Here is a 27511-nt window from a genome sequence, read left to right on the forward strand (position 1 = left end):
ACCCGTCATTGTGGGGCTTTAATGAAACTAGTTCTGTTAGCCTCAAGGAGCCGATGGCCCGGTCTAACAAAACTGGTACTAATTTTAAGATTTTTATCAAGGAAAATAAATACCTGTACGATGATACACATGATTTTTCAGTATTTTTCAGAACCGGTTCTAATCCAACAGATATTAATCTGTTTTAAGCTATAAAATAAAATTCTTTCAATAGAAATTTTCTAACAAACAGAAAGACAAACTAACATTCAGGTACTTTAGAATATAGGACAAATTTTTAACTGTTGTGTTGGAACATTGCAAGATGCAGAAATTATGCATTTAATAATCTTTTATTTGCAAAATATTAATCATCTATTTTTAAACTACAATTCATAACACAACAAACACATTTTCTATCCATTTGTCGATCATTTTTAAATCATCAAACTAACTATTTTGTGATTTAAAATCAACCAACAGTCGAAAATTCAATATAAATAATTTTGAAGAAGTGAGGCGGCTGGTTTGTTAAAAATATTTCACAAAAAGGTTGATTAAAAGAAACTGCTAATTGTGCATTATTTTAACAATCTATTAAATTTCATCTGAAACCAGGGTTTCGGATCCGCATTGATTTTATGCGGATCCGGATCCGGATCCGGATCCTCAAAATTTGGTCAGTGCGGATCCGGATCCGGATCCGGATGCGGATCCGGATCCTACTGGATCCGGATCCGGATCTTTGACAATAAAAATAAAATCACCAAATTTTTCAAAAAATTTTATTCTTTAATTCGAAGTCAAAAATACTTTTAATCTTCAAGTCTGAACCTAAACCTTAAAGATTGGCTCTCATAAAGAGAATGTCTGAGATTTTATATAAATTTAGGTAGATTTTTCCATTTTTTCCGCATTTTTTGGAGTCTAAGGATCCGGATCCGCATTTTTTTGCGGATCCGGATCCGGATCCTTGGACTCAAAAATATGCGGATCCTTGCGGATCCGGATCCGGATCCAGATCCGGATCCGAAACCCTGTAGACTGAAACAATCCGTTTTTTACAATAATTTTTATCGTAATAATAGCCCCCAAGAGATGGAGCTTTTAAAATCAATCAGATAATAATTTATCTAAAAATAATGCATCTGCATAATTTGAAAAACTGCCAAGCAATGCACGGTGGGACGAGGATATTTAATCGCAAATTTAAGGCTGTTGTGAATTTAACATGTGTTTTTCCTAAAATGTAGAGCCAGGAATAGATATTTTCTTTTGCAGATAAAATGTAGTTTATAGGATGAAATAATATACAGATTTAAGAGAAAGCCCAACTCACACACGACCCAGGCCAAAACATACATTAATGACTTGTTAGGACTTTTAAAAGAATATTCCGCAAAACCATTTAAATTAAGGAAAATTTGTCCCCATTCCTAATTGAACAAAAGTTTTTTCTTTCATTGGCCATTATCGAGATTTCAATGCAAATCATTTTATCTTAAAAACATCCAACCCCAATTATTTGAAGTTAGACTTAAAGTCGATTTTCGAACTTTAAAATATTTTTGAAAAAAAAGATTGTTTGTCAATTGAAATAAACCCTATTTATGCAGGTATTGTAGGTAAACCAGCAATCAAATGATGTAAGGAAAAGCTGACTTATAGCTAGATGTTTGACCTTATAATAATATCCACACATATTATTAGTTTTAAAGGCTCGGCTCCATTAACAATTTTTATTTATTGCATATATAAAATGTACATACATAAGTTTGTAAATCGATGCTTCTTTTTAGAATTGATCTGTCTGACTTATTACAAATCTAGAAATGTTTTCATTCACATTCTATCAACAATATTGACCCAGCCATAAGTCTACATGGAAAGGTTTCTTAGCCTATCATAGGTATTAATTGATATTTAACAAAAAATGACCATGCACTTTTAAGACTTCCAAACAAGTGTCCTTCAATTAGAGGGTTGGTTGTCTGCAATATATGGGATGTAAATACCCTGGAACCTAATATACGTTGTTATCAACCGGACCAAGAGTTAAGACTGAGGAAACCCTAAGATATTAAATAGGATTTAGCCCAATGACTTTGCCTTTTTTAAAAAGCTTTTATATATAGCCTAAAACATACAAAAGATCTATAAATCTTTCCAGGAAATTGTAAACCTGAAGTTGTAGATGTTCAGCAGATCTTTCTTAACACACTAATATAAATTCAGCCACCTTAGCATTTCATTCTTTGAATAGCATTATTTGACAGAGTTCTTTAGTATTAAGTATTATTAAATTTTGACCCAAATATTCAAACTAGCATTTACAAATGCAAATCGATAATGTGTCAGTTAAAACCATACAGTTCATTCTTATAGTTTAGAAGTCGGACCAACAATTTTTCTCTTTTGATGAATTTATTCATCCTTGTTTACTAATCTCTCCATAGGCAGTATTTTATTTTATTTATTGCATGTCTTTGCCAAAATGAAAGAGTTAGACTTGATAAAAGGTTGGTGTTACATAACTTTCGCTAAATGTAACACAATATTAAATTACTAGCGGCTACACCCTTAGCACTTAAGAAGTCTGTATTTGAACAGGCTGAATGTGACTAGAAAAGTAGCTCAAAACTATCCCAAGGCGAAAATCGTAATATAAAATAGCCCAAAACCATCACGACCTTACTTAAAAGAGAGAATCCAATCGGTTCAGTAATTATGAAGATCTTAAACTTCATACAAAACCTTATTTCTTTATGTAATAGGATAATGACTGTAAATTATTAAAGCATAAACAGTCCTTTTTAACTTTGCTTTATTGCTGCCATTTTGAGTGTTGGTGTATTTTTTAATATGCAGATGAATATGAGGATGTGAATTCCCACCTGAAATAAAGGGGCGCGCCCAAAAATAAACGGAATATACAATATAAAATATGCTTCTATTGTCTTAGATATTGGACGTTAAGACGAATTTTATTTATGATTATGTTATACTGCTAAAAATTTACAAAATTAAATATTATTCATTTAATTTAAAAACTTTGCTACAAATGAGCATAATCATTTTTGTCTGTATTCAAATAAATGTATTTTTAGACAGTTTTGTATAAAATTATCAAATTTATGACAAGGGATAGTTTTAAATTTTGAACAAAGCTTTTCAAACTTTTCTATTCTAAATAGATTTCTTATCAATTAGTGTATAATTAAATATATTTTAATTGCTAAAATCCAGGTGAAAATAAAGTTTTAAAAAAGACTCTTTTAAAGTTCTAAATAAGACTTTTATATGTTATTTTGTTATGATATTTTGGTAAGTTGTTAAGGACTAAAAAGAAAACATTTATAATTGAATAACAGTTTTAATAACGATTTATAATTAAGGCTGTAAAATATTGCTCATAAATTGGATGTGATCGCCCTGTTCTAAAATTAAAATTGTTTTTTCTTTAACTTTCAGGGATCCAAAGGGATAAGACAATTGCCGATAAATTGATTACATCCCCAATGACTATATATAAAATTACCCCTTCTGGAGATTAAAATAAGTGGTTGAAAACGGCCTATTGTCCCCTCGATCCTCTCTCTCTGTTCAACTTTAATTTATTTTAGAGGTTTTGGTAAAATCCCACAAATAGATTATTAAACCACCGAAATCCCCACTTAAAGGATATAATATTACTTGGATTTTACACCAGATTTTCATGTTCTCTAATAAAGTGTATATGCAGTGGGCTAAAATAACGAATTCCCCCTTTACCCCATCTCTTTCTATTATTCTGGATGGACGAACTGACCAATAAGCGAGTTCCATGTTATTTAGTTAGCTAAATTGGCGACAAATTTTCTGTCCACGTATATTCTACATCTATTCCCCACTAATATATTTTTATTGAATTAAAAGCATTACTTTTTAGCTTCTTTGGGAAGCTTCTTGGCTATATCATTGCAGAGTTTTCTTAGCTCTTACTTAACCTAACTTAACCAAAATTACATTTTTAGAAAAAAATTAGTTTGTTGTGGTCCAATTTAGGTTTAGGTGAAATTGGCAAGTTTTCAATTAAAATCTCAGACAAAACAATTTATAACTCGAAACAGTTTATTCTCTTTAATTTACTTTACTTATTTGCATAATTGTGTTTGTCTGTCGGTTTGTCTGTCTGTCGTTGTGTGTGTGTCTGTAGGTAATATATTTTTGTTTGACTATTGACTTATAAATAAATAAAATATTTCCTGTTTAAAGTTATGTCATGTAAATCAAAAACAGCATAAAGTGCCGCCAAAAAATGATGCTATACAATAAAATGACCAGTATACATTGTAATTGACTAATGGTAAAATGTATACTGGACTCTCATTGGTAATTTTATTGTATGACGCCATTTTTTGGATGTACTAATCCTAAATCAATTGCATTCTTTAAAATAACCGCTTTTTATTTACTTTCTTAAGCAAAACTATAAATTATACTGGTACCCAAAGTGAAAGTTGTATAAGCTTACTCTTTCATTTTTTGTTTACAACTTTGGGTACTTTTACTATATCTTGGTTGCTTGGTTAAAACTTTGGTTTACAGCATAGGTAATTTTGTTGATCATCAATGGAGTTCCTATCATTTTATTGTTAATTGTCTTATCCCTTTAGATTTCTACATTTACATCCAAATACAAGTTTAGTATCAAATAATTGGTAAATTTACCCCAAATTTCATATTTGTTCAAAAGGCTCTGCTATTGTTAGACATTATTATAATTGTTTATTCGGTAGTAAAGTTAATATATACTTATACTTTTTAAAGTAAGAAAATAAATTATTTAAAAGAAAGTTTGTATCTGATGTTGGAGTTAACCAAAAATTTACGTAAATTTGAAACCCGCTAATATACAAGATATAAAGTAAATAAAGAAACATTAAAGTAAAGCATAATATGTATACAAGCAAACATAATTTTCACTTTAAATTCCAAAAGAAAAAGTAAACAATGAGAAGCACAATGTAAAATTCCTACGCTTTTTTCCTTTTTTATTTTACACAAATAAGGGAATATTAGTCACAAATATTAGAAAAGGAATTTTAAACGTTTAGCCTCCAGCCTCATGAGTGATTGGTGTAAAAAAAAAGTTTTGTCTTTTTCTCAGAAAGATAGTTAAAACCATCACAGGACCAGTGGGTTTAATCCCGGCGCAATAAAGCCTAATCAATTGAGTAATATTAGGCTGTAGATGAATATATAGACTGACAGACACTCTTTTACTTAATATTTAAGGTATCCATAGAAGTTATGCAAATATAATAGAGGTAGAGGACAACAATTTCTGTTAATCTAATAACGCACTATTATTTCCCCTTTGTATCCCGTAAAAATTTATCAAACTATGTTTGTCAAAAATAATTTTCCATTCTGCGGAATACAATTATTGGTTGAATTGTTTAAACATTGCTAGTCTGAAGTTTTTAAGTCAATAGATGAGAGAAGGTATGGCAAAAGTTTGGGTGCCATTAAAATAAAAAGTCCAGTGTCCTCTCCCTCCCTGGATATATCTGAGAAAGTATCAAAATTTCTGTGTATTTGGACATATAACATTTAAATTTCAAACAAATTCTGTTGAAATTTTCGGATGAAAAGAAGGATTCTCTGATAGGTGTCGAATAAAAATATATCATACATAGGGAGAGGGAAAGATATTTGGATGATTGAAACTATTTGTATTATGTACTTTGTTCTTTATGGCAGGTGTCCCAAGTTAAGTAAACGTAATGAATGCCGCTCTGTTTCCGAATATCCAAATTATTAGTGTAAAAAATTGTAAAATCCAATCATAACTACTTGGTCATGACTGGAACACAACACAATAAAATCAAAATTATTATCCTTATCCTTGTCCCTTTGTCTAGGTGCGAATGTCATATTTGAAAATTTAACATTATGGGTTAATTCAGGATCAGATTTTAAACAGTGCATATTTGGAAGGAAACCTGGGTCATATGGGAAACATCGTGAAAAAAGTTACTAAAATGTACAAAAAGTGACTCTTAAATAATATATTTAACATTGTCTAAGTGGTTATTTTAAACATTCTTAGCCTACTGGATGTACATCAACAAGAGACGAGCTTCTCCTAAATTTGCATATATGTGTTGGTCTGTCTTTTGTTTGATAAATGACATATAATTATGGTAAATAGAAAAAAAGAAAAGCAGGAGGGCAGATACAATAATCAAATAATTAATCAGACTTACCGACTTACCGACTTACCTTAAGCTGTACAGTAACTTCTCTGCTACAATTATGTTAAACTTTTTCTTTGTTTACCACTGTGGTGTGCGTTAGATTTCACAAAGTTTCCTAACCGTAATAGTTATTCATCGCATCGTATTATAAACAGCTTTCCGCAAATATGAATATGAAGAATTTTAAGATTCAAATTTTATTATTATGTTTATTATTTTAATAATATCTCAATTACGACGCTAAAGATGATTTTTCAGCAACTCTATAATCATTACCAAAATTTCCGTACGTCCATTTTAAACATGTTGATTTTTCTTCTTTTTTAACAACATTTTTTTATGTGATCTAATCATCCGATTGATCTGATTTTTGTTATATTGATTCCCGGGACAACAAAGTATAATGTTATAAGCGAAGGAACTCTATAATCAAGTCCTAAATATGTAAGTATGTCAATAATCATTATCCTGTATAAAGCAGTTTTTCAACAAATTTATATACAATTTTGCTTCAACTCTTATACATTTATATTCTGATTATTCAGACATTATACAAGCGTTATTGTCCGTTTGTCCTACCGTTTCATTGCTTCGCTTTTATGGATGTTGTCATCCTTGTTATACAATAATCATCTTTTTTACATTAAAAATACTGTAAAATATTACCAATAAGTTATAATTATAAAATATTTTATAATTAACTAAATTATTTCATAATATCTTTTCCATGAATATGAAAATACTTTGAAACTTTCAATAAATATTATCTATGCTTTAATGATGCCAAAAATTGATTAGTAAATTAAATAAACTTAAATTGTAATTTAAATTCAATATTATTTAAAAATCATTTTAATCAGATATTCCTATATCGACAGACGAACAAATTTTGCTTATTGGTTTATGAAAAATTATTACATTAAAACTTAAATATCTATCAAAACAAATTATATAATAGACAGACTGACACACAGAGTTAGCCTGAACGCTTATAGTCATAGCGATATTAAAATGAATTTCAGGCAGACACATTTGTTGATAATAATCAATTTAAAAAAGTATGATTTAGAGAAATTACCTGCTATTTACTTATTCTTATGTCCCTTCCTTCGCCCTAGGATCAAAGGAAACCTTTACCAGGTTTACATTGAAAGCAAGGACATAGACAATAATAATAAAATGTTTATTAGGGATGACAACCAACCATCAAAATTCAGGGATATAAAGGGATAAGACAATGGACAATAAATTGATGTACATCCTCAATGAATATACACAAATTACCCCCTTGGTAGATATCGATTAGTGGTTGAAACGTTGGGGCACTTAACTTTGGAGACTAGTGTAATAAACAGCACAATCTCGATCTCCCCTCCCTCCCTGATCAACATAGCTATAAGTCTATAAATTAACAAATAAATAATGAGGCACACATTATTGGTATATCTAATCTTTGGAAAATTGTATATTATAAGATCATAAATCTAACCATCAACCATAAATTGGTGCCATGAAAATCTACCCGGTTATCAAAAAGTGAATACCTAAGAATCGGACCTACGGACATATTTCTGGCAACTTACTAAAAAGTCTGATCTTTTGCGCGTTTTCTTAAGCCATGCAATCCCAGTGCATTTTTGAATAACTATCGGCTGCGTCCCATACTTTTAAAAACAACTTTCATTTTCCATTACTGACTGAAAAATCTGATTGTGATCCACATAAAACCTTCTCTAAAAGCAAGATCTCAATGGACAGAAATAACCTTACTTAATGATAATTCAAAATTGTAAGCTTTGTTGTTCAAGATCTAATTTTCTCTAATATTATTCTGTGTTCAAACTTAAATGTTGTGTGTATACTGTAAATAAATGTAATAAAATTTCTATCAATACCATCAAGTCATACATGCATGTACCTAAGGTCATATTTCATAAGGGATAGGTTCATGTTTTCTAAAAAAGAATATTATTGGTCGGAAAAGAACAACGATTTTCTCAATTTCCAAAGTCGAGCATAGAAACCCCCCCCCCTCCCCTTATTTTGAAATAAATTGAAAATAAGTAGGGGGGGGGGGGGGGTTGTTTATCACGTTTGGTCAGGTTATTCTAGGTTTGATATAGTACCGCAGGTATAGGCCTCACAGGGTTATGGACCTCAGCACAATAAGACCAAAGTTTAAATAGATTTAGAGCTATAAAGTTTCAATTCATATATAGAATATCAAAATGTTATAATTTATATCTATCACTGATATTTTGTATTGTACATACTGTTTCATATTATACAAGGACAAGTGTATCCTCAAGTTACGAAACAAATATATTTAATATTTATCATGTAACACTTGTATTTTAATCTTTGAGTTGACTCATAGATGTTCAAATGAAATTATTTATTTATTCAGACCTAGTTGTCAATTTTATCTCAATCAATCTATTTTTAATGGTCCTCCATGTCTAGTTCTACCTGTCCAAGTGTTCTGATCTTCGCGACCAGCTAGACTCATACCAGAATAATTATTTAATCTATAAATCTATCTAGGTCCACTATGTCCAGCAACTACCTGTCCACGTGACCAGCTAGACTCATACAAGAATAATCATTTAATCTACCTATCTATCTAGGTCCACTATGTCCAGCAGCTACCTGTCCACGTGTTCTGAGCTACGTGACCAGCTAGACTCATACAAGAATAATTATTTTACCTCCTCCCTTGCTGATCTAGAACACAGGTGACAAAACTTAATAATTCTTATTTATGATTGTGATACGTCCATAAAGTTCTGATCGTAATTTTAGGCATGTTAGAATTATCCTATCGCCTTCAAACTATCTATGAAACTTCCTCACCATAAGGAATAATCTTAATAATTATTAGGAACAAACTAAATAATTTTCCTTCTCTTAAAGTTTACAATTTCTGTCACTTAAATATTTTTTTATTGGGCTTTATCTTTAAAATGTCCCAAGCCTTAAAATATAAAATCACGCAACCTTTATTCCTATGTAAAGAGGTTTCGTGATTTCTTTATCAAAGAATATTAAATTCATTCCCAGGATTATTTGCTATACAGGACGATGAATAAAACTATAACCCTGTTTGAAATAGTAGTGTAAAGGCGTCAAAACACGTTGTGTCCAGTCATAATAATAATATGGGGATGGAATATACAAACATTGAAAATAAATCTGCACGGACAACAATATAATTTTTGTCGGCTGGTATTGGGACAAAATATTGGTTGCAGGGATAGAATATCAATTTCAAATATAAATCATACCCCTAAAATTTTTCCTTATTGTATGAAAATCAGGGATAAGACAATAGACGATAAAGTTTAGTACACCTTCAATGAAATTCTTTTCTAAATTTGAATTAATAAGCACTTCTAGTTTGATCCAACCAATTAGGAGTTAATGTACCCATAGTTTTTACGCAATCTAAGAGATTTTGATAAAATATTGGGTACAAGCAGGGGTAGCTATTTTAACAATCAATTCTACAAAAAAAACACGAAACCTTATACAGTTTTTGATGTAAAATCATGAAACCTTATTAAGTGTTTTATGCAAGTGAAGAGTGGTGGGAAAGAAGGGGAGGAAAAGGGGAATGGGGTTGTGGGGAAATTTTGCTTTATAATTGTTTGTCAGAATATCATTCTCTTGTCCTTGGGTACAAGTGTAATTTACAATGCCTTCCTCCCTAATGCAACTAGACTACTCAGGTTTAAGAAGTGGATAATGTCTAGGCAAAATTTCCTTTCAATTAAAAATATTTGGTATTTTGAAGAAGGTTGGAGAGGGACGCCTTAGGGATAAGACAATGGTCGATAAATTGATATACATCCGCAATGATTATAATAATTATTTGTGACATCGTATAATAGTCAACTTTCCGCAGATATTTTAATGAGAAATTATAAGATTGAAACAAGTTTTATGATTTTATGATATTAATCGGTTACGAAGCCATAATGGAAAAAACTGTGTTTGTAGATTAAAATAATTTGTTGATATACAATCCAATGTCTCCTCACTCGCTGAGAAATTTTATTTTTCTATCTTTAACTTTTATAATGTTTTAGGATAATATTAGCTGAGGATAATGTGAAGAAGCCAAGACCTACCACAAATCCAACCATAGAGAATTCCTACTGCCACAGACATTTAAGGTAGATATAAAACTATGGACAAATAAATAGATAGATAATTATATATAGATAGACAGATAGACTGATTGTTATTTAGATATACTTCGCCCCTAGCCTCTAGGGGCTTTGCCCCAAGAGGTTTGATCAACCTATTTTTGCGTTATTTAAATTTAAAAAGAAAAATATAACAAAAAATTTGGGAAGGGGGGGCATTGTTTTTTTTTTTTGGGGGGGGGGGGGTAGTCAACCTCTTTTTAAATTATAGTTTTTAAAAGAAATATTTTTTTGTGGGAGAGTATTTTTCATTTGGGGGGGAGGGTTGGGGATGTCCCACCCCCCAAGAAAATAGCTTAAAATCATCACAGGACCAGTAGGTATATATTTCCTGAAGAGTAGAGCTCAATCGGTTCAGTGGTTACTGAGATCTCAAGCTTCAGACAGACAGACGGACAGACAGACAGACAAACAGACAAACATCGTTCTACTTTGTATTATAGATATATAGACAGGATTAGTTAGACACATAAAGAGACAGAGAAATGTGTAAACAATGAACATATAAATAGATTGACAGATAAACACACATATACATGTATATACAGATAGATGTACAGAGTGACAGACACATATAAACACAAATAGACAGACATACAAAGATTTCTAAATAAATTGTTAAAAATAATATTTAAACAAACATTTTATATTTTTCTAGGGACCGACTTGAAGAAACCCGGGGCCAGGGTTGTAGTTTAAGCGCGGCTTCTTCCTCAATTGGAATAAATTCTTCAGCCTCTTCTCTGTCAGAGCTTGATACAGACTATTCAGATCTTGAGGTACGTCTCATTTTAGGAAAACAGCTAAAACTTAATTGAGATGACTTTTTAAAATTACTAGTTAAGAGAATCCTATATATTTTGTCTGCCTGCAACAGTTATCATTTCATAGTGGAACCCTTGAAGGAAACCTACTTTTTTTCTCTACATATTGATTCTTTTTTTCATAGCAGATTAATGCAAAGATAGATAGAACCACTAATATAAGAATTAGATGAATAAAATAAAGTTAATTTCGTCAGATGTTAAATTTAGACAGATAATTTAAGGAAATGTATATAAGTATGGCAGATTGTTAAATTTGTGGATAAGAGTAAATAGATACAGACAGACAGACGAACCATAAATTATTAAGATATACAAAAATAAACATAATTTTAATTTTAAATATTAATTCTTCAGATGACAAATACTGGCATGCGATCAGCTGATTTTGAGGTCATCGGAGGCAGACGGTCACCTGATCAACTCAGAGAGGAGAGATCAGCTGAGGCTATTTATGAATCTATGAAGAATGTTACAAGTAAGTGGTCATTTGGTGAACAGTTTTAAGAAGGGTTTTCCAGTATGGCTTCAATCCGCTGGATGAGAACCTGTTCTCAAGCATACGGAAACATAATATATACCTTCGTTTTACCGTCAACATTTCTACGAATATTAAAATAAAAATCATAAAATCAGTATTGTTCAACCGGACCTTCGGTCCCATGTGGCTATAAAACTGGTTTTAATCTTACAATATTTCATTTTAATATCCGCGGAAAACTATCTATAATGCGATAATATAACTATCTAAAGCATTGAACAGTTTAATTTTTCATATTTGAACATGAAACTAAGCTTATCATGAAAATTAAAATTTAATATTCTAGGCATCCAGCGTAGAAAGAAGCTTTCTACTCCCTCTCCAGGAAAATCTTATCCCAGCCCCCCACCACCTTTAGGGGCGTCATCACCTACCCCCTCCCGGAGTAGGAGGGATACCAAGTCTGAGAGTTCGTTGAGTGAGAGTATGTATAGTTCCGTAGGCTCTCCTATCTACAGTGCTATAGGTTTGTTCATTTTTGAAAATATTTGAGGTTTATTTACTAATTTTATTTTAGATGTTTTTAATGCTCTTCTCGATGTTCTTGTTGATACCTAAGATCCCGAAGAAATAATATATGTGGAAATTGGAAAGGAAAAATAACTTAATAAATTCTAAATTGTATCTTAAATTGCAGCTACTCTTGAATTAATCAATGTTTTTTTTAGGTGGTGCCACAGATTCGCCAAGCAGTGGATTAGACTATCACACCGCCAAGGCCACCGCCACAGAGCTTATTCGCGGCGCCCACAACAGCCCATCCACCACCGGAACCCTTCTGGAGGCGGAGGAAAAGCTACAGCGTCGGGAACGGCTCCGCCTTCAACTGCAACAACTGGCGCTTACGTCTGATACCGGCACGGCGTCTGTTGTAGAAGTTATTGAGCCTGATTCTAGTGAAGAAGAGGAGTTGAAAAAGACATTCAGTTGGTCGCCAGCCATGTCTTCACAACAGCAAAATATCATCGTAACATCAACATCAAATTCCAATACTACAATCGTAACAGACATTACTGTGACCTCAGCGAATTCAATAGATAATTCAAGCGGTCAAATGAGCCTGTTGCCTTCAATGTACGGCGTTACCAGCAATGCCAGCAGACATACATCAAGCATGATGCTCAACAAAAGCTCGGGTAGTATGAGCTTAGCGTTGTCCCCTAGTGGGCAACCTTTGGGAACTCCAGATTATGGGCACACAAGCCTGAAAGACAATGCTGTTACAACAAATAGTCAACAAGACATTACCTCAAGATGGAATAAAACTCACAGAGGAGGAAGAATATCAGACAACTATAATCAAATGTATATTTCCAAACGTAGCACAACAAGTAGTAATGGCCAACTTAATATAATGGCTACACGACCAAAATTCCAGTCATTAGATGTAAATGGCCGAAAAATGTCTGAACCAGATATTTTGCATGGGGTGCAAGCTTTTTCTCGCAATGATGAGAGACGAAACAGTGCAAACATCCTTGATGAAATTAAACCTGAAAATGGAGAGGAGGAAATTTTTGGTGATTACGATCCTGAATCAATGTCGTCTGAACTATTAGCTGAACGAGGGCCAGACTCATTATTTGTAGCCGGCGGAGGCCGCAGCAAGCGTGGATTCTTGAAAAAGCTATCCATTGCCAAGTGGGCGGGACGTCGGAAGAGCGGCAAAGATGGCCGTGAGATTGAGTCTGACAGTGAAAGTTATTCTGCAACGCCTTTGCGCAAGTCTGTGGATGATTTACGCCAGGATGGCGTGGGTCAGGAAAGTTCAGTGACTGCCCGCACCCGGGATCATTCTGTGACAAGGATCCAGGTTCCTTCAACTTCAATACCTGGCAGGTCTCCAGGGATTGGTGCTGTACGCCAAACCAGAGGTGGCAAATACGGCATCAAGAACAGCATGGCAAAATCAGATGATTCGGGCATTATTGCCACTTCATCCCGTCCTGATAGCTCACTGTCAACTCCAGCTATCCGCAAGTCATATTCAGGTTCATCAGATAATTCTGATTTATCCTCAAGATCAGGAGGAGGGGATTCCAGCTTGTCATCTGGCAAACATGAAGTTGGCTCTACCACAAGTACAATACAACTTAATGGCGGGAACAGCAACAGCCAATCAGAGGCCAGAATTCTAAATACTAGCCAATCAGAGAGCAGGAATAATTCTCCGGCAAGCCAATTGGCAGGTGACACGTTAGATAGCTCTGCTGATGTTAGTACGAGCAGTAATCAGACGACAACCATAGTTATCTCCTCATCAACCACCCCCAATGGCAGACAAATATCAAATATGGAGTCAGCTAATCATAATAATAATAATATCAACAGTTCTAGTCAACAAGACACTGTAGAAAGGTAATATGATTTACATTTTACAAAAATAGCTGGGATTGCATCGTTCTTAAAAGCGAAAATTAGAACAAAATAATAAGGTAAAAAGTTACACCACTTGGACATTTGGAGAGTATTGTACACTTAAACATGCAAATAATGCTTAAAGCAAACCAAAATATAAAAGAAAATACAAAGTTTTATATTACTCATACAATTCTTTCACTTCTGTAAATTAGTCCCAAAGTAACACACTTAAAACTAGGCAATTAACAGACAACTAACACTTGATTGCTAGAACTGCATCTTAAAGTTTTACTTTTATCTGATCATGGTAATGCATAATGTGATGCAACAAACATAGCAGAACTTTGTAACGTCTCTAGTACAACGAAGTTTCAGGATAGACATCAAAATTTTAAACTGATACAACTGGTCTAAATGAAAATATAGTTTAAAAGCAATAGAATGAGAACAAGAGTAAAATAAAATGTTTTGATGTATTATTGGTATTTGTATTGATAAATGATTTTAAATGAATTACCATTGTACCATCCTTGACCCATTTCATATATATTTATCCTTTATACAAGACTTGTTAGGCTAGGTTTACAGTGGTTCAAATCACAGAAAGGTGACTCCAAAGAAATAGCTAGTAATTTTGCTGTTATAGTATTGTGACAAAGGGACTGAAATAATCTCATTTAAGGTCTAGCACTTCAAAGAATTCAAATATTATATAGCCAGGAATTTAAAGCCATTAGAAAATGGCTTAAAACCTGATCAACTTAATAAAGATTTAATACAATGTTCAATGTAAATGGTAAATACTTACATCCAATTACCTTTTTTTAAATAAAACTCTCACACTTTTTTTATAAACCAAACATTCCTTTAATTTTAGAACCAATTTAGCTTGGTTTATATAGGTAAAATTGGCAAAGAGAGAGAGAGAGAGAGAGAGAATCAAATATATTTAAATATTACTTTAGATCAATAGATATTGCGAAGGGTCAATACTCAATTGCTTTAAGGACTTTGTATAATATTAATTTACCTTAACTTGACCAAACATAATTTAATTATGTAAAACGCTTTTGAAGAAATAAATACCAAATTTTTAGGACTAATATATTAAAACAAGGACAAATTTGCGCATAGATAAAAGATTAATTTTGGAAGACAATGTAAAAAAATCACAGTTGATAGAATACTTTTATCAGATATGTCATTCACACGTATCAATTTAGTTAACAAACGTTTAGTCTACATATGTATGTAAATCTAACTGTTGGATTTACGGACAGCCCCTATTATGGATGTAGCTACAAAATCAAATCTAAAATGTTTATATATCCTGTAATGCTATTTGTTTAGTATTAAAAAGTTGTAGATTCACTCAGGGCTCGGCAGTCGGGCTTAAGATATATTTTAAAAGCCAATTAGATAAAGTATCATATTAGGATCAGGTTTATACATACTGTTGTTTTATAATTTTTCTGCGGCTTATTAAAAGCATATGAGGTGCGGCTATCCAGCCCTGTTTTAAATTTTCCAACTGCTTGCATAATACTGAAAATACATAACATAAATTTTGATAAAGTGCAACAAGCAAGTAAACACAAGACATGTTTTCCTAAATTGGATGTTGTTGTGTCTATCTAAATAATTGTAGAGTAAATGACAAAAAAACAGCCAACATTTTCTCTGTATGTTTGAATGCCTCTTTTTTAAGAATAGGATACATTCTGTACCAATTTTTACCAAGTTTTTAGAATGTTTTATCGACAATAGAAAATTATTTACTTTCTTTTAAAGCAGTAATTGGATATCTATCTGCGAAAGTAATTATTTTTTCGTTTTGACTCAATGCTCGACAATTTTTATACAATTGAATGTCCCTTTTGCTGAAACAATAACTTGGCTGTTGTGCATCTATAATCCTTTTAATTTCATTTGTTTCAACCAGTTTTGGAACATAAATTTATTTATTTTATACATACAAACATAATAACAATTACAGGGTGTATAGAATTATTTTATTTTGATGTATAAATTTATTTATTTTATACATACAAACATAATAACAATTACAGGGTGTATACAATTATTTTATTTTGGAATATTAATTTATTTATTTTATACATACAAATATAATAACAATTACAGGGTGTATACAATTATTTTATTTTGGAATATTAATTTATTTATTTTATACATACAAACATAATAACAATTACAGGGTGTATACAATTATTTTATTTTGGAATATTAATTTATTTATTTTATACATACAAATATAATAACAATTACAGGGTGTATACAATTATTTTATTTTGGAATATTAATTTATTTATTTTATACATACAAACATAATAACAATTACAGGGTGTATACAATTATTTTATTTTGGAATATTAATTTATTTATTTTATACATACAAATATAATAACAATTACAGGGTGTATACAATTATTTTATTTTGGAATATTAATTTATTTATTTTATACTTACAAACATAATAACAATTGCAGGGTGTATACAATTATTTTATTTTGGAATATTAATTTATTTATTTTATACATACAAACATAATAACAATTACAGGGTGTATACAATTATTTTATTTTGGAATATTAATTTATTTATTTTATACTTACAAACATAATAACAATTGCAGGGTGTATACAATTATTTTATTTTGGAATATTAATTTATTTATTTTATACATACAAACATAATAACAATTACAGGGTGTATACAATTATTTTATTTTGGAATATTAATTTATTTATTTTATACTTACAAACATAATAACAATTACAGGGTGTATACAATTATTTTATTTTGGAATATTAATTTACTTATTTTATACATACAAACATAATAACAATTACAGGGTGTATACAATTATTTTATTTTGGAATATTAATTTATTTATTTTATACTTACAAACATAATAACAATTGCAGGGTGTATACAATTATTTTATTTTGGAATATTAATTTATTTATTTTATACATACAAACATAATAACAATTGCAGGGTGTATACAATTATTTTATTTTCGAATATTAATTTATTTATTTTATACATACAAACATATTGACAATTACAGGGTGGTCAGAATTATTTTATATTGAAATATAGATTTTGAACTTTTATTTTAAAACGTTTAAGCTTTTCTTACGATAGAAATAATGAAAATTTTATTTCTTATATATTAGTAACGCTTTTTTGTAGCAGTTGATAGTGCCTAATCAAAAATGACGTCATACAATACAAATGATCAATAGAAGGCAAATTTACATTGTAATTGACCAATGGTAATAGTTATTTCTATCATCGTATTATAAACGGCTTTCCGCGGATATAGAATGTACAATTATAAGATTAAAACCAATTTTTTTAGCCCCAAGATGTACATTTCTATATTCGTAGAAAACTGGATATAATACTATGCTAGACATAGTTTTTTCGTATGGATGAGAACCGGTTCCTATCCACCGGATTCGAATGAATACGAGAAAATGTATTCTGGCCTCTCATTAATCATTTGTATTGTATGACGTCATTTTTATTATGCACTATCAACTGCTTCCTTTTTTAAGTTTGTGAACTATAATAATTTGTGTACTTTGACTTTAACAACATGTTTAATGTAATTGACTTGCATTTTAGTATTTTTTTTACCTTTTCTCCGCCCTGTATTTATGTATTTTGTACAAATAAACATAAATACTTGTGCATATAATTTCATTTTCCCTCCAATCTTCTTTTACAAAGGGACAGTCATGTTGTACAAAATATTCATTTATTACTTATTAGGGCCCCCTAGGGGCGCTTGAGGGAAGAAATGGGAGAGGGGGAGGTTCTATTCTACTGAAAATTCTCATGAAGGGTAGAGGATACCTCTCCTTAAAAAGTTTTAAACATCTCCTAGATCTTTAAGAAGGTTCACTATAAAGTAGAACTATATCGGTCCAGTGGTTAGCGAGATTACTTGCTACAGATATACATTCAGTAAACTCACAAAGATAACGTTTTTATTATAATATAAGCGCAGGAGTGTCTTCTTAGAGTAATTTGCCGTCTATAAAATAGAATCACTGCATCTCAAATATAGAAATGTCCTCGTAGACAAAAGTAAACCATGGCAAGTCGAAAAAAATGTATTCTCTTAGAAAAGCGCCAATTCGAAAATATGAAAGTCATGACAGATTTCAAGTGAAACAATTTTTCGACATAAACTTTAGAAACTAGATTTCGTGGACCCAGAAAACATAAGGTACTTTTTTTCAAAATAAAAAAAAACAAGAAACATTGGGGTTCCATTTTCCATGTACCTTACTCAACCTTACAAAACATATCCTTTTGTCGTTCGTCTGTCGAAATCGAATTGACCTCACAAAGCCTATAACAAGAACAAAAAGAAGGATGGTCAAAAGCTAAAAAAAAAACATCTTTTAACCGGTAAATTGACGCGAGAAGCGCAAAAGTATTTTACACCTCTTTTAAATTGTTAAAAAAAATGTGTTCGAATTAAAGTTAATATTGCTAAAATTTCGAAGGATGTCTTAACTTACAGAATGACACATTAAAGAATTATAGAGAAGCCTTGCCACCAGAATTGCAGCTTTTAATATTTTGACCAATCCCAACTTTCCTTCTTTACAACTACTGTGTTATTTTATAAACTATTTGACTTTGATAAAAGTTTTGGGGCTTGCACACTATTAGTGTGTTATGAATTCCGCATATTTATTACATGTGCAAAATTGCCAACACAAGAAAAGTCGGGGGGGGGGGGGGGATGTTGGACTGTAAATCACACTGGTACCCAAAGTTTTATAACCAAGTTATCTAATTAATTGGCTGAAAACTTAGGTACTTTTATTAATTATTGATTGGTTGGCTCCAAACAAATAATGGTCTGAAATTTTAAGAAAGAAAATTAATCTACATAAAGAGGAACTTTTATACTTTTATTTATCATCATTGGGGTTGTATATAAAATTATTGTTCATTGTCTTATCCCTTAAGATCCGTTATAAAAATATAGTTCTATTAGGATATTTATGATAATCCTTAAATTTTTGATGTATGGTGTTTTCAATTAACTAGTTTTTATGGGGGAAATGCCTGCACACCTGAAATGAAATCCTTTCATGAAGAAATCTGGATGTAGGGCAATGGTATTGTACAGTTAGAGGATTATCAGTAGTGACACACTGTGTCAGGGATCTTAAGGGATAAGACATTGTGCAATAAATATACATCCCCAATAATAAAATAACGTCAACACCTTCTTTAGATTACAATTATTCAAAAGTTTGGACACTTCTATTTTAAACCAACCAATCAATATGTAATAAAAATACCCAAAGTTATATTAGTATAATTTACAGTCCCCTCCGTCCCGCAAATTTATTAAGATTGGTGAATAAAGAGGCTCTTTAAATAATAAAAAAATATCATAATTTTTCCGTCATTCACTTCATTAAATCAAAACGAAAGAAAATAACAAAAGAAAAATTGTTGTTTGATATATTCCACTTTACACTTTACTTTTATTTTCACAACTATTATATTTTATCATTGTGTAATACTTGTTTAAAAAAACTTTTTAGAGTAGCTTTTTAATATATATTTTTTTAACAGTGCTTAAATTTGTCCTATTTTAAAGTAGTAGTGGGACAAATATATTGGTATTGCATTAGGCCACTAATAGCTTTATTAGTACTGCTGCAACTTTCATTATTATCCAGTCTTGCCAGGGATCTTGACGGATAAGACAATGGACGGTTAATAAATACCTAACCCCTACCTTTTGCAGCTTTTAATCTTTAAAGGAAAAAAGAATTGGGAATTATTTAACTGACATTGTCTCCTCCCTCCTTTCATGAGTCTTTTCAAAAATTGTTTACAACTAAAATATAAGGGTGTAATATCATTGCTGAATTCTATCACGTCAATAAATATAGAGTTTATTAGAGGTTTATCTATTTACTAGCGGCTTATCCTCTAAACTCTATGGGCTTTTTCCCCAAGAGGTAGTTTAAAAAAAAAAAAAAGTACCAGTGGTGGTGCGACCTCCAAAGTTTTAATTACCTGCTTAAAAAAATGGTGTGGGTGGGTAGTATTTTTTCTTTGGGGGGAGGGGGGGGGGGTGTTGTGGTTGTCCCAACTCCCAAGAAAATAGTCTAAAACATCACAGAACCAGTAGATATACTCCTTGAAGATTAGAATCCAATCCGTTCAGTGGCTACCGAGATCTTAAGCTTCAGACGGACGGAAAGACATTTATAACATATGGTAATAACGGTAGAAAACCTGCAATAGTAAACTAGATGCATAATTTGATAATGCTAGCTTTTTGAATTTTCTATGGGTTAGCCAGAATTCTTATTTTGCTTATTGAATGTTTATTTACTAAGTATATTTGCGATTACTTTTATTTAATGAAATCTTCCAATTTTTAACATGTATAAAACGGCCTGCTTAATTGCTTCAAGATCCATGACAGATCTATATAGGAAATAAATGTCTATAAACGAGCTCAAGTTTTCCAAGGAATATATGATTAAAACTCATAGTGCTCCAATAATCCATAATAAACTCTCATTGCCCAGAACGATAAGACCCATTATTTTACTTTATTAAAAATAAATTCATTTTTTTAATTTCATGTTGCTATTTACCTTATATTGATGTATTTAATTTCTAATCATAAAAAAGAAAATTTAAATTTATAATATGATAAATTTAAGAAAACTCTGTTTTAAAAGAATTCGATTGTGGCGACATTTTGTGTGTTCAAATATTAAACTAAAATTGTAATCATCATCATTAACCCTTTGGTGATGGTAATGTAAAGAAAAAAAATATAATTTTAAAAAATCTTTTAAAAATCATTTAAATTATTAAATATTTACTTTCTTTTAGAGAGTAATGCCGGGTGAGGAAAATAGATTTATTGAGAAATAGATATGCATATAGAAAACTAGCCAATAGGGAGATAATTATATCGAGCCAACTCTAGTATAAGGATATTTGCAATAATATCCTAATGCCTGTAACTCCAAGACAAAGATTCAGTGATTCTAATCAATAAAAATCATTGATTGTTTGTTCAACTTTAACATTGATCCTTAATTTTTTATATACTTACTCATATCAATATTAATTCTTTTTTAACAATCATTTTAATATTGAAAAACTTGTAGCATACCACATATGCTGACAAAATTTAATAATTTATTCTATTATATGGCATTAATCAATGGAATAATTTAAGAACCTTCAAGCAGTGATTGAGTATTCTTTAGGTGAATATACTATGCTATCCTATTATATAAAGTAGTAAGCGTTTTTTGTCTGTCCCGAAGGATCTCGCTAACCATTGAACCGATATTGTTCTCTTTTACAGTGAAGCTTCTTATAGGTACTGGGAAGGTTTTAAACTATTTTTGGGGAGGGTGTCTTCACCCCCCTCCCAAAATTTTTGTTTTTTTACTCTTTTGAAACTCAAATTTAAAATGGGATGAGGTCGACTTTCCCCCCTCCTACCTCAAGTGCCCCTAGAGGCTTCTAGGGGGCGTAGTCGCTAGTTGTTTAATATAGTTTTATCGACTAAAAGAATAAGTTCCACAGTGTTTTTACATGAAAAAAACTTTGAAATGTTAAGCAGATTTTTACGAAATATAATCAAACCAGTAAAAAATAAAAGAAATTGCATGACATAACTAAATAGTTCTCTTTCCCGGATTTTTTATGAAATTTATACTAGCATTAGAAGATTTAAATTGAATAAAATATCATATTACCCAACCCTGTCCTTGCTATGTCTTCTATAATTGAATTGCAACAAATATAATCTGGGTTAAAATCATTATTGTCTATTTAGAATAATAGCTTTGTTTTTATATATCTTAAGTTTTAGGACATAAATATTTTTTTTTGTTATTTTCCTTGCATTTATTTACTTGTCTCCATTTTTGTCCTTGTTATTTTTGTCCTATGTTTGTTCTGTATAATTTCTCTGTAAAACAGCCTAAAACCTGATAAATGCCGATACAGGGTTTCCTTCAAGCTCATCATTCTTGTGGTTAAATTAAATTTTAGAGTTTTTTTTTCTCTTAAGAGGTTTTCTTACCTCTATTAAAAATAGCCTAAAACCTAATAGGGACTAATACAGAGCTTCCCCAAAGTCTAGTGGTTAAGATTTTAAAAAGTCAACTTTACTGCATTATTCTTTCATAAAAACTTTAATAAACATAAAAAGTGTGTCAAAAATGAATTTCTAAAAAGTGAAGAAAAAATGCGCTTGCTTGCTTTTAACAAATTAAATTACCAAACATAAAGTTTCTTTAAACTCGTTTAACTTTTTTTTCTTCGAATTTTGCAAACTTAAAAAATGTATATGATAATAAAGAAAAACGATCTTTTAATAGTTTTTGTTTATTTTTTATGTATCAATTCATTTGCTGTTCGATTGCTTAGCTAGATTTGCAAAACATTGTATGAAGAGAAAGGGATAGAGAGGGAAATCTAAACTGAATAATTAGAATTAGAGACAGTTTTTTAGTTAGTTAGATTTGTGGAAAGATATAATTATCTGGTGTTAAAAATAAGATAATACAAATTATTTTTTACATAAACTTTCATGATACAAATCACTTTCCTTGTAAAGGATGCAATTTTTAAGATTCAAAGTTACTTTATTTCATTTCTTACTTAGCAAATTGATTTAGCATTCATGAAAGTTTTACATTTTTAGAAGTGCAGTTTGTGTATAGTTTAAGCTTGTTTGTTGGTCAATGCATACTTTTTGTGTAATTGAAATAACAATTAAATACAAACATAAATGTATAAGCATAAGTATAATCAATAAATTCGAAAAAAAAGGTCTTTTGACTGGTAAATTTAATGTTAGAAGGGTGTACTTTTTTAATTTAAGGGGTGTGAGTAACAAATTTATCTTGAAACCCCCTTTTTGTGTTTTAGGGGGGTGTATCAGGAGGCGAAGTCTTTTGTCATGTAAGGTGAAGAGTGATTTTGAGGGTTGTTTCCAAACTTCTTAATTTTGCCGTGGGGTAGAAATACCCCCCTTCAACACGCCCCTAGCTGTAGCAACCACTTTTTGAAGTTTAATTTTGAAGACACAAATAAAAAAGATACTTTCTTATAAACACTTTGAGTTTAAAGTTGAGTGAAACCGCATTAAAGAAAAGATGAGAGATACTTGTGTTGTGTGTCTCAATGAATTTTTTACATTTTCATTTCTTCAGTTTTAAGGGGAGATTATTCATTCCAGCTAATTTTTGTTATTTCAAATTTTTTTGTGGTTGGAATTTTTAATTTATTTATCTTTTGAAGCCTGAAGCGCACGAAATAAGTGAATTATACACTGGATGCTTATTGTTACAGGGATCTTTACTAAAAACTTCAGCTGAGAAAATCACTTTACCTCATAACTATAAAGACTATAAAGTGTAAAGTAGTTTCACTACTAATACATTTTTTTTTATTTTAGCTTAAAAAAAGATTTTATTGTAAAGCATAAGATCTTCAAGTCATGTTTTTTTATTTGGTAATATTAAAGAAATGTCTTTTTTTTTGACTGCATTCGTTTTATTATGTATTTTCTTAGTGCAGTGTCAAGTTGTAAAATTTACTTATTAGAAGCGCAGCTAATCTAATATTAGATTATGTCCGTCCGTCCGTGCGTACGTCTGCATTTGTCTGTACGTTTGTCATCCCATAACATAAATCTACGTAGAGGCAAGGCATGATCAATAATATTTTTCATTCCCACTTCTTTATCTCCAAATGCTGCAGTTTTTAAAACGTCCATAAAATTCTTCTTTAAAAAAACTCTCCTTTTGTTTCTGAAACATAATTTTGACAATCTTGACTTAAATTTTTCTTACAATTATGGATTTGTTGTTGTTGTGCTACCCATGGATATTTTGATCCTTGTTGCAAAAAAGTTTAATATTCATAGTAGTTTTTAGTATGTGGTTGTATTTTTAAAAGTAGAGCAAAGCGATATCAAAATTTTGCTTAAAAATGGGATGATTACCTTCATAAAAGCGAAGCTTAACAAATCAAACATTTACATATTAAATCTAGATTTACCGAGTCATAAATTTTACATAAGATTTTACATAATAAGGATGTCAACATTAAAAAAAACGTAGATCTCAAATTAAACGGTTGGACAAACGTACATTAACACTTGTGGAATGTCAGCTCTATATTGAGAGCTCTCCGTTGCGAACGGATAAGAAAAGCTTCGATTTGAACAACTACCTTGTAGCTATTATTGTGTATTTTTTTAACAAGGATTATTTCATTGCAGACAGCGAAGCAAGGGACGCAAGCACGAGAAACCATGGTATGACGTATCCGACGAGGAAACAGAGTTGCCGGAAATTGATCAAATCACAAATATCATCTCTGTCAGAGCGTCCACCAGTGATGATGATGTTTTCTAACCAGAAGGCAAATTAATTATATACTGTGACTTTTAAATACCAGTTTGTTACCACTGTGTTCTAAAAATAATTAATATCAAAGTCTATTTATTTATAACAAAGGAGTGCCCTTTCGTCAGCATTTCACCATAGCAAAATAGCAACAAAAATACCGAATAGCTGTTAAAATAATTTGCGGTTGTGAAGGCACAAAACCACCAAACAAGCAAAAACAGAGTTATTTTCTGAATTTATAGGCCTGATCAAATCATTCATCCCATCTGAAAAAGGCTTGTATAATTTTTGGGGACAAAAATGAACTTATTTATGTTTTGTTTTGCTTTAAATTCTTTTTAAAAATGTATAAAAGTCTTATATATATTAATAATTTTTAAATAAATTTTTCATAAATCTATCAATGCCTTTTTATACTAGTCTATTTGAAATGTAAATGTTTTTAGTATAGTAATTTATTTAAATCTGACATTTGCTCTAAAATGCTTTATAATTAATACAAAAATGTAAATACAAATATGAAAAATCAGCAGACTTTTTATCATAACTTGCTCTATTTAAATAGATACCCTAAATCAAATTAGTAAATTTATAAGTCATGTTTTACTGTATTTTTGTATAGAGTTATTTTTTGTATTTCACGTATTTTTGTATATGACTACGAGCTTTTTAGCTTTTAGATTGAAATATTTTTTTTTTTTTTTTATATAAATTATAATTATTTATTATTTCCAGTGATCAAAATAAAGTATATAAAAATGTATTTTTTATTCTCATTAATTAGGGTTCGGCAGCCGCAGCCGTGTTAAAGAAAATATTAGAGAGGGCGTGATCTACATATAACATGTTCAGATTTTGTATCAGGTCTTTAGAATGAATTAATAGCGTCGGAAATATAAAACAGCCAAGTCTCTACACAAGAAAAGAATGCATTTCGATAGTAGACGAAAATGGTGTCCAAGACCTGGACCAGGTAGTTATCTGGATAATGCATCTATTCTTATACATTTATTCTTAATATCGATGTCAGATTTGAGGAGCTGATGTTTGTTCAGCTTTGGCTACACAACGCTGTAGTAGTGTGGAAATAATGAAACATACCTACGTCACCAATGTTGCAGAGCACACAAATATGCCTGCTTTCTAGTTAGTCTTACTCTTGTGTAATTTATGTTCATGGTAAAAGGATTGGAGCATGCCTGTGAATTGACACTGAGACCTACACTTGCAGTTGCTGTGATTGGATCAAGATGTTGTGCAATGGCTGACTGGTGTTCAGACCAAAATTCATTGCAGTTTATTTTATCTTTATTTTATATTTAACCTAAGTCTATTTTAACCTATATTAATCATATTTTATTAATAATTCAATATACTTAAAGTAAAACTGTGTTTGTTATCGGATCGCGACAGTAGAAGCTGCTATCGCCAGAAAATCAACAATTTGCATCCTAGCCGTGCCATTATTGGTCTATTTGCAACCACGTTTTTTTCGACTGATATCTGTAGCCGCCGAACAATTATTACAATAAATCATATTAGATATAATAATAAATGAGCAAAATTTTTCTGAATTTAAAGTAGGCACCTCCTTCAATCGGGTATAACGGTAAACTCCTATATACTTTGAGAATAGTACCATCGAGTTTAATTCCAATATGAAAATTTCCTCAAGTGTAAGTTTGTTTTGTAGTAGTAATTAGCGGTTTTATTATGTGCTTTTAGTTTGGAAGTGAAGTTTCACAAAAAATATGAATTAATTTAAGCCAGACAAATCTAATTATCTTATTTCGTGCATTAAAAATTATATATATATGTATATTCCATTCAAAGAATGATGCATATATTATGTAAAACATTTAGTTGTCGATGATTTGTTAATAATGGACAACTATGGTTAATTCACTAATTGTATATTTGCCCCTAGCCATAAGGTGCCCCACTGCTCGGGTAACAAGTAGACAAGTAACAAGTCATTCTCTTTTGTCAAGGTTACAGCAACGACTGTAAGCTTAATAACAAAACTAGATCAATAGTAAGCTCTCTACAATATAGAACACATTTAGTGATTGCAGTGATCTTTTTAAAAACAAAACTTTTGTGCACTTAGGGTAGGACTGACCGTCAGTTCCTCATTCCGCCCATGAAACCGTAACCGATTTAGAATAGTCCTATCGAGATCCGATTGTAACACCCAGGGATTATTTAGAAAATGATCCTTACCATTAGAAACATTTATTTCCAGAGCTGAATCTTTAAATCATTTCAATGGTGCGCCAAATCGGGGTGCGCCGAATTTCAACCAATCACAGCGCGGTATTTCGTAAAATGCTGTGCTCTCATTGGTGGAAAGTTGGCTCACTCCGATTTGGCGCACCATTGAAATGATTTAAAGATCCGGCTCAGGACAATAAGGCCAATGTTATAAACAAGGCACCTCGAAAATCAAGTCTTAAATTGTATGTAGGTCTTATTAAGTATCCTATATTTAAATTATATCTAAATAAATTTATGTGGAATAAATAATACTGTTAAAATTAAGAAAGAACGAATAATTTTTTTATAAATCAAGGTTAAAATTTGCTATTTATTTAAGGGATGTGTGTATGTGTGTGATTCTTTTACTTTATTTTTCTTGTTTTTACAAATGAGGATATATAAAAAGAAAAGTGTCAAAAACATTCTTACTAAAAACACATTGGATTCGTTTCTTTTCACTTCTTTTCTTCCCCTGTCAATTCTAGAATCATTGTGTTCTATAAAGACTTTAGTCACAATTTTGATTTTTTCAAAATGTTAAAAAAAGTGAATTTTACGTTTGTAAATGAAAGATGAGCTTGACCCAATTCTTTGTGGTCCAAACCTTATAGACCCCTTGAACACCACCCCC

The 27511-nt window shown here is 30.9% G+C and overlaps 1 protein-coding gene across 1 annotated transcript in view; it reads left to right on the top strand.

Moving 5' to 3' along the window:
• The window catches only part of LOC145326154 (uncharacterized), a 190465-nt gene extending 165085 nt beyond the window's left edge, over positions 1-25380 (top strand). Inside the window, exons 15-21 of the mRNA XM_080169300.1 lie at positions 8849-8956; positions 10310-10396; positions 11088-11208; positions 11611-11731; positions 12081-12260; positions 12463-14152; positions 24492-25380. Of these exons, the coding sequence (XP_080025426.1) occupies positions 8849-8956; positions 10310-10396; positions 11088-11208; positions 11611-11731; positions 12081-12260; positions 12463-14152; positions 24492-24627 (2443 nt within the window). The 3' untranslated portion in view covers positions 24628-25380. The remainder of the gene's footprint in view (positions 1-8848; positions 8957-10309; positions 10397-11087; positions 11209-11610; positions 11732-12080; positions 12261-12462; positions 14153-24491) is intronic.
• The last annotated feature ends 2131 nt before the right edge of the window (positions 25381-27511 follow it).

The sequence above is a fragment of the Acartia tonsa genome, chromosome 8, assembly GCF_053477335.1.
Source record: "Acartia tonsa isolate MP-2025a chromosome 8, ASM5347733v1, whole genome shotgun sequence".
NCBI lineage: Eukaryota > Metazoa > Arthropoda > Copepoda > Calanoida > Acartiidae > Acartia > Acartia tonsa.